The sequence below is a fragment of the Microplitis demolitor genome, chromosome 4, assembly GCF_026212275.2.
Source record: "Microplitis demolitor isolate Queensland-Clemson2020A chromosome 4, iyMicDemo2.1a, whole genome shotgun sequence".
In the NCBI taxonomy this organism is placed as follows: Eukaryota; Metazoa; Arthropoda; class Insecta; order Hymenoptera; family Braconidae; genus Microplitis; species Microplitis demolitor.
In genome coordinates this window covers 1,075,657-1,084,967 of record NC_068548.1, presented here as the reverse complement: position 1 = coordinate 1,084,967, position 9,311 = coordinate 1,075,657, and the positions used below count along the sequence as shown (strand labels likewise).

General features: G+C 30.5%; 1 protein-coding gene across 1 annotated transcript; it reads right to left on the bottom strand.

The window, feature by feature from the left end:
• Positions 1–2,234: 2,234 nt before the first annotated feature.
• LOC103580008 (sodium- and chloride-dependent glycine transporter 1) lies at positions 2,235–8,563 on the bottom strand. The gene is made up of 11 exons (XM_014439526.2): positions 8,241–8,563; positions 6,446–6,680; positions 5,872–6,145; positions 5,534–5,692; positions 5,244–5,451; positions 4,470–4,641; positions 4,042–4,398; positions 3,582–3,791; positions 3,181–3,522; positions 2,907–3,117; positions 2,235–2,485 (listed from the first exon to the last, which is right to left on the bottom strand). The coding sequence occupies exons 2-11, from the start codon at positions 6,497–6,499 to the stop codon at positions 2,340–2,342; spliced, it is 2,133 nt and encodes a 710-aa protein (XP_014295012.1). The 5' UTR covers positions 6,500–6,680; positions 8,241–8,563; the 3' UTR covers positions 2,235–2,339.
• Between the last annotated feature and the right edge of the window lie 748 nt (positions 8,564–9,311).

Genomic DNA, 9,311 nt, shown 5'->3' with positions numbered 1-9,311 from the left:
TAAAAAAAAATTGATGGTGGATATTTATTTCTGATGGAGAGACGAGTTGAATGAGTACCCACATGACCATGTTTAGAAAAAGTTGTTTTTTGAGGGCGGAAATGGTGAATTTATATTTTTTCTTGAAGGGAAATTTTTTTTGGGCTGTATGATTAGTATGAGGAGAATCCCCATGAAATTCCGGGTAAAATGAGTACCCACAAGAGCACATTTAAAAAATGTAATTAATGGGGGTAATTAATTGAGCGGTTAATTAATCAAAATTTAATGTTTTTGAATATAGGCTTGTGGGTACTTGAGCTAAAGGAAATTTACCGGGGATTCGAAGAGTGTGTATGAAATTTTCATAAAGTGTATGTGGTGAGTACAGAAATGACAAATAACGACAGGTAAAATTAAATTATACTTTATTTTTTTTTTTTAAAGTATTCTAACAACAATTACATGTCATAATTACAATGTATATATATTTTATTTCAATAACATTAACTATAAGTATATTTTTTACGAGGTCAGGGTTGATTTTCAGGCGTTTTGTTTATTTTAATTCTTATCTATTGATAACTGTCAATCTTTAAACCACAAAAATAAACCAATGAATTCAATTATTCTAGTCAAATTGAGGGATTTGTACTTAATAATAATTTTATTATCAATCATCAGTTTTTTTATTTTTTTTTTATCAATTTATTTTTTAATATTCATTTGATTTTTGCTTTAAAGTTAATTTTGTCACAATAAGCATTCACAATTTTTTTTTTTTGAATTTTCTTTATAAATATATTATTATATTTATATAATAATATATTCATCATCTATACATAAAATGATGATTAATTATCTTCTAAATTAACAGTAACTAATTATCAACTGTAACTCAGTAAAAATTTTCATTATCGACTGTAATTAATTACCAGCACACTAAAATTTTTATTATTCCCTGTAATTAATTACTGACTCAGTAAGATCTTAATTATCGACTGTAATTAATTACCATGACAGTAAAAAAATTTTTAATGAAAGCTGTAATTAATTACGAGCCGAGTTAACAACGGCTGTCATTAACTACTAATTTAACCAAATAAATCTTTTTTACCGACTGTAATCACTTACCGACTCAGTCTAATTTTATAATCATCTGTAGTTAATTACTAGCTCATTATATAATTCATTATTAACTGTAATTAATTACTGACACAATTTTTCTTACACTTGATCTATTACTAACTTAGTAACAACTTTATTATCGACTGTAATTAATTACCGACAGTAAAAAATTTAAATGTGAGCTGTAGTTAATTATTAACTGGGTTAACCGAGTTAGTAACATTTGTAATTAATTACCAATCAACCAAAATTAATTTTTTTACCGACTCAGTAAAAAATGTCTTATCAACTGTTTTATCTTCTGCATAACCGCATCTAACCCCCACTTTAATACCGACCACAATCTTCATTATCGACCAGCGATAATTACAGATCAGAATACATAACCGTAAAAATAAAATTTATAGTTAACAATAAAATCACTTTGATATTTTTTTTCACTTAAAAAAATTCTAAAAAAATAATATATAAATATGAACATTTGTTTTTACAATTATTATTAATTATTTATCATTATAATTATTATTAACTCTAACACGTAAAAACATGCACTTTCATTCATAAAAACAACAATTATTATCATTATATATTTGTATACATTCAAATACATATATATTTATATATTTATATATCAATATATGAACATGTCGGGGTACTTATATATTTTTGTTTGAACATATTTATATATATTAAGGATTAAATAATATTTGTACGTTTTATACAAATGAGCTCGTATATATATATATTTTTTTCAATATAATAAAATAAATATATATTCTTTAAATTATCATTATTATTATTATTAATATTTTTTCTCAATAAAACTATATTTACAGTCCATCGGCATTTTTATAAGCAAGAGGTATTTATATATATTGACATTTATTAAATACAACCTCTTTAAAATATTTATTGTAAAAAAAATTCAAAAAAATAAGTCTATAGTTCGTTAATTTTCAGAACAATAAACTAACATCTACACAGCATGTCTATTTGTAATTATATATATATATATATATATATATATATATATATATATATATATATATATATATATATATATATATATATATAAGTTTTCAATAATTTTTTGTTTAAATCTAATGAGCAAAATACACGGACAATAATTTATCATGTTTAGTATTTTATTACATACCACTATTCGTTTAGTTGCCGACTGCCGGTAAAACAGAAAAGTACCGAAGGTGGGTAGAGAAGATCTGGACTGTAGATCAGACTTGCTGAGATGTTATTAAGTCAACTTTGCTTGAGTTTTTTAAAATTGACGGGCCAGGTAATTTTGAAGATGGCGGCTGTATTACCGGCTGTCCATTAACGAGAATTATTGTATCGTGTACTGATTCATAACCATGTTGGCCTTGAATACAAAACACATTATTTTCTTAAGTAATTTCATAACCAAAGAATATAACGCAAGTAAAAACTGTTTTATCGGCTACGAGAATTTTATTACCGACAGTAAAACCTTGTCGCCGATATATTGAAATGTTTTTTTATCACATGATTCAAATTGAATACAGATCTATTTTATTAACTTTAAGACATCACTACCGACCAAGTCAACTGTTTTATCGGCCCGTTTATCTGATTACCGACTTGTAATTCTTTCGTGGCTAATTTACGCCTAATTCATAGAAATTTTTTTAGCCGGCCTTAAGATTTTAATACCGACCAAGTAAACTGTTTTTATCAGCATTAAAATCTGATACCGACTGATCAAATTTTTTTATCGGCTCATGATAATAAATTATAATTTCTTTAGATAAAAATTTACTTACCTAAAGAGTGGGGGTTAGTTAGAGTCCTAGAAGGAGTAACAGAATTCTGTGAAGCCGGTTTCCAATCAGCTGTTGGCTGTAAGAGCATTCTCGCCCGTCCCCAAACACTGTCTGGATATCCTCGTACAGTTTCAGAGCTTGTTGAAGTCTTGGGATCATCGAAGTCGTCATCGTCGTCGTAAGCTCTTCGTTTCGGTTTCCTCAATTGGAACTAAAAAAAAACTCGTTAATAAAATTTATCTAATTAATGATGTTTTTTTTCTGTTTTACTTACGAGTGCCAGCACTATAATGACACAAACTGGGTATAGACCAACGAGCCATCCTACGACATCTGCCCATTTTGGATAAATGTAAGTCCCGTAAGTGAGAGGCTCATATTCGACCCAATTAAAGAACAAAATAAAAAATAACGCCGCTGGGGTCACGACCTTCCACATCCATTTCCAGAAAAATTTCCAACATTTACTACGTGGACCAATCATGAGCTGAACGTCATCTAGGAAACGATCTGCACCGTAGACCCATGCTACTAAAATACATTCTGTTATTGCGATTAGTAGAACTGACCAATTAGCTGCGTACTTGTCCATTAATTGGAGCCAATACATTCCCGCCTAAAAAATTGCATATATTAGATAAAATATTCTAAGATGAGAAATACGATAGAGCTTACGTTAGTAGTAAAAATTATGCCACCGCAGTAACCAAAAATGGAAACGGCCAAAACGACCCACACTTTGAAATTACGTAGCGCGGGAATCCCGTCCAATATGGCAGTAGTCACAGTTTCCATCAGCGCGAATTGTGAGTCCAAGCCTAGAGTTAGAAGCATGACGAAAAACAGCAGGGACCAAATTGGCGCTATTGGCAAACGAGCTACGACCTGAAACGTGGTTATTTTGGAGGCTGATATTTCTTTGGGATAAAACGGAGTGTAGAGTCGTGTAAGTGAGGCAACGGCGAGTAGATAGAGTACCCACATCGATAGGTTTGGGTGAGATGGTCATGGACTGGTTAAATTGGGCCCAAAATGGTTAATGGTCAGAATATGGTCATGTGGGTACTCAAACTCTCGGAAATTTGATCACGAATTCAATGGTACAAATCAAAATTTTTTTTGATAAGATCCTTACCTCTGGGTAGACAATGAATGCTAGTCCAGCGCCCTGGTCAACGACCGAGGCCACAGGGACATTTAATTCGTGCGCAAGAAATCCGATAACTGAAAAAATGACTAGTCCCGCAAAAAATGATGTTCCAATATTACTGACTGCTACTATCAGAGAGTCCTTGTAACAATTATTATCGAATTTGTTGTACGAGCTGAGTGTGATTAATCCACCCCAAGCCGGACTAAGGGCAAAAAAAATCTGTACTGCTGCGTCGCCCCAGACTTTTGCAGATGCCAAGCGCCGCCAATCGGGTGTCAAGTAATACAAAATGCCCTCGTCAGCTCCAGGCAGCATTATCCCGCGGACAAATAGCGCGATCTGCAGTCAGGGATATAAAACATTAAAATAAACAATATTTTTTTAATCAGGCTGTTTCTAAAAAGACTTACCAGAACCACATAAGGAAAAAGTGCAGTAAAGTAAACAACTTTTCCAGAACTTTGGACTCCTTTGCTCAAACAAAGGAACACAATTAACCAGGCGAGTAATAAACAAGCCGCCATTGGAGTTCTAATTGTTCCAGTAAATTCAATTCCTTCGCTAATTCCCAGTACATTATTTCTAAAATCAATATTAATTAAAAATTTATGCCTCAGTTAATCAATTAATAAATTAATCAATTAATTAATGGCTCAATTAATCGATTAACGGACTAATAAATCAATTAATACGCTGATTAATCAATTAATGGCTCAATTAATTGGACAATTAACGGATTAATTACTAAATTGACTGCTTAATTAATCGATTAATAGGCTGACAAATCTACTATTGACTCAATTCAATCATTAACGCTCTGATTAATCAATTAATTTATCAGTTCATTGGTCCGCATGCTAATTAATCGATTAATAATCCGACGAAGTGATTAATCGACCTATTGTTTTTCGATTTATTAGTTTATTAATTAATTAAAGTTCATTAATAAAGGGGTTAATTGATTAATCAATCAATTAATTGATTAATCGATTAATTGACTTTAATTAACGAATCAGCTGTTCGATTGATTTATGGAGTCGTTAATTGGTTGGTTAATAAGTCGATTAATGGGTTAATTGAACGATTAATTGAATAATAAATGGATTAATCAGGCTATTAAATGATTCATTGATTAATCAATCGATTGATCAGGTAATTAAGTAATTAATATTTCAAAAATTTACTCGAAATATTCTTCAGCAGGTGGGCGCCTTAACGCGGACGTAATATTATCGACAGTCAAATTCATCGCCGACATTTGAGTTGAATTTAAACATTCACGTTTGTAATAAGTATTATTATTATTAATACAATCTTCGGATTTCTGAGGATCAATACAGTCTTCGGTACTCCATTCTGGCGCGCAATCACTCCAGGGAACTTTACTACCACCTAAATTAAATTTTAGATCTATTACATTTATGTAACTTTTTTAATTTTTAGGTTATGGAAGCGATTAATCAATTAAAATTACCGATTACGGAGGCAAAAATGTAGTAAAGTGTCCAGGCAATTATTAAATTATAGTAGAGCATTACTATTGAGCTGACTAGAACCATTCCGTAGCCTAGACCACGAAGTAGGGGTGAAAATCGCTTGTAAGCTGCTACGGGACCTAAACTTGCATATTGACCTGAAATAAAATTTTTTTATAGTTAAAGGGCTTGGGGTCTGTGTTTAGGCAACAGGAAGATATTGCGGCATGAATTTTAAAAATATGATGGCTAGAAAAATAGTTACGGGCAAAAATATGAGTGTTACATTTACGTAAAGGGAAAATAAATTTGAAATGATAAAAGATTTTATTTTTACCTAACGATAACTCCATAAACATTAAAGGTAATCCTGCGATAATCAACATAACTGTAAAAGGTAACAAAAACGCGCCACCACCATTCGAGTAACATAAGTACGGAAACCGCCAAACGTTCCCCAGTCCCACGCTGTAACCGAGCAATGACAATAAAAAATCAAACTTTCCCGTCCAGGTTCCACGCTCTGGATGTTCATCTTCGCCATCCTGCAATGGCGCTTGACTATTCGCTACTGAATATTTATCCTCGTTCTGTAACTTGTCTTGTGTTTCCTAGAAAAATATCACCAAAACACAAATATATATATATGGCTGAACTCAGTTTTTGATGCCCTTTTAAATGAGTACCCACAAGCCCTATTTATTTTTTATATTTTTGTCTCATACATTTGTGTTATTATTTCATATATATATAAATCTTCTAATATATATAAGATAACCTCTTCATGTGGGTACTCATTCTGAAGGGCATCAAATTCTCTATCTATTCATCCACTCAAATATATATATATATATATATATATATATATATATATATATATATATATACATATAATTTTTTTTTGTACTCACATCCCAACACTCAAGATAAGGACGTATTCTTGGTGATGAGTCTTCCATTCTCATATTATTTCAAATTTTCCTATTCATTGATTCACTTATATATTTATTAATTAATTAATTAATTTATTGTTATTTTTATTAATAAACATTTGTTTACACTCTTCGTCGTTTCATTATTAACTATCACTAATTATAATATATTTGTCACAATCGATTTTTATTTTAAATTAAATTTTCATGTCACCTATAATTTGATAAAAATTTATATGAGTACAATAAATATATAAATTATTAAAATTTTAGATTAATAAAATTTCAATAATTTTTTTTAATACACTTATGATATAATATGTTATGCAATAATATTTATTTTTTATGAAAAAAAAAAAAATAAAAAAATTCTTGAAGGAGAATTATGATTATGTAGGAGATGGTAATGGTTTTCCCTTGACCTAGACATTTTAGATAGTCATTATCACCTTCACTAATAACGGCAACACTCATTCACACTCGATTAATTTTTTTTTAATTTAAATATTTAACCCTTTGAAATTTTCACTGCAACCTTTTTCAAGAAAATTGGAAATTTTGACCTGAGCCATAAGAGAAAAATGTAATTGTTGATAAAATTTATTGAGCGAATGAGTATTTTGTGTGATAAGTACCCTAATTTGCGGCTGAAGGAATTTCAAAGCTTAAAATGAAAATCTATTAATGGAATATAGTGAGAAATCGATTTTTATAAATTTATATTAATATTGTTAGTAAACACTTTGGTTACTTCGTTTTCTATTAACACAATCGATTTGAACGTCTTTCCGCAGTGGAAATTGACCTAATTTACCAAAACCTCAAAAATCCGAATTCGTGATTTTGAATGATAGGTAAATTTTCGTAGACTTTGTTTACAAAACTAATCAATTCTTATTGTAACCTTGATTTTACAATGAAAACTAACAATCACCATTTATTTTTACGATGAAAACCGAAATTTGAACCCAAAACACCTAAAATTTTAAAGGAACCCTTCTGTCAGAAAAACGCAAAATCAAAGCATTTGGTCAAAAACCGACAAATTGGCATTTTTCTCGCAGAGTCTATTGCTCCGAACATCAATCCGACTGAATTTTTATTTAACCCTTTTAAATTTCGACCCTTTCTCCAAAAGAAACTACGAAATTCAAAGGAACCCTTCTTTCAGAAAAACGCAAAATCGAAGCATTTGGTCAAAAACCGACAAATTGGCATTTTTCTCACAGAGTCTATTGCTCCGAACATCAATCCGACCGAAATTTGATTCAACCCTTTTGGATATTAACCCTTTTCCCAAAAGAAACCACGTAATTCAAAGGAACCCTTCTTCCAGAAAAACCAAAATCCGAAGCATTTGGCCAAAAACCGTCGAACAAAAATTTTTTCAACACAGTCCACTACTCCGAACATCAATCCCACAGAATTTAAAAAAACTCCACTCATTAACCAACCCCTAGAGCACAAAAACTCGAAATCCGAGAGCACCCACCGGGAACAATATCACCAATCCCATCACTAGGCACAAGAACCGGCTGTAAATTTCTTTTCCAACTCACATCTCACTACAATAATCAATCCCAAGTGCCCCGGGGTGAAAACCACCCCCACAATAACAATTTCCAAAACCACCCCCGAAATTACATCTCAATAAAAGTATTATTTTTCTCTCCTCATCTCAATCTTATCTCTGCCTACCAACCCCCGACTTTAAAATCTCCCAAAACCACCCCCACCCCTTAAAAAAAAAAGAAACTAATTTCTAAAAAATTACCTTCGATATTTCCCTCCCAAATTAAATGCAAAATAACTGATTTTTTATCATCATTCACTTTCACTCCCGTCACCAATGCGTTAAATCACAAAATATTTTTTTTTAAGTTATCTATCTTATATTTATTTATCATCTGATATTTTTTCAATAAGATATCCAAATAAAAATTACTAATTATTATTATTATTATTATTGTCACTAATAATGAACGAAAACTACTTGACTATGAATTAAAATGACGATATTTAGAGCAAGTTGATGCAAATAGTGACACACTAACAGACTGTAATATAGACATACTGAGATACTGAGACTCAGTAGAGAGTGAGTTTTGTGTTGAGGGTTTAAATCCATTGAGATCGATATTACTGCTCCTGCGAGCTGCGTCCTACCCTAAACCTTGCACTCTCAACCTCCTCATTTTACCCTACTCTACGTCTATTCATCTTCTCTTTTAACATATACATATATATATATATATATATATATATTTGTATAGATATATGCAAACCCATTCCTCCTCATTGCCCTTGCACTCAAAGTGGATAGTGACGTCGACAAGTTAAAATATATACATATACATATACATATACATACATATATATTCATTAATCAAAGTAATTATTAATTCAATTTTTGGAGTTTTTATGATTAATAGCTTATATTTCGAAGAATATTGAAGATAAATTAATTGATGATATGGTCATTGGAAAGAGAATTTTGTGATCTACAAATTTTGTATCTTAGAAAATTTTCGAAAAATTGTTAGTTTTTGAGATAATGCGATTTTTAATAGATTATAATTTTCAAGGAAATTTGAACATATTTTGATTAATTGGAAATATTGTAAAGAATAATTGAAGTAATTAGAGTTTGTTAGTGCTCATTGAAAAGGGAATTTTATGCCCTACAAATTTTGTGTCTTAGAAAAATTCCATAAAATCAATAGTTTTCAAGATATCGTTGCTTAAATGCTGGGTGCAAAAATATCTATTGAAAAATTCTACAAATTTTTTATTAATCAATGAATTTGTGAATAGTAATTGAAGTAATTGGGTGTTGTTAGTACTC

Bases quoted from the DNA above. Each gene is read 5' to 3' on its own strand.
- LOC103580008 (XM_014439526.2), bottom strand. From the start codon at position 6,499: ATGAGAATGGAAGACTCATCACCAAGAATACGTCCTTATCTTGAGTGT. The intron at 5,452-5,533 runs GTAATTTTAATT...AATTTAATTTAG, and splicing joins CATTTTTGCCTCCGTAATCG to GTGGTAGTAAAGTTCCCTGG. The intron at 4,399-4,469 runs GTAAGTCTTTTT...CCCTGACTGCAG, and splicing joins TTTTTCCTTATGTGGTTCTG to ATCGCGCTATTTGTCCGCGG.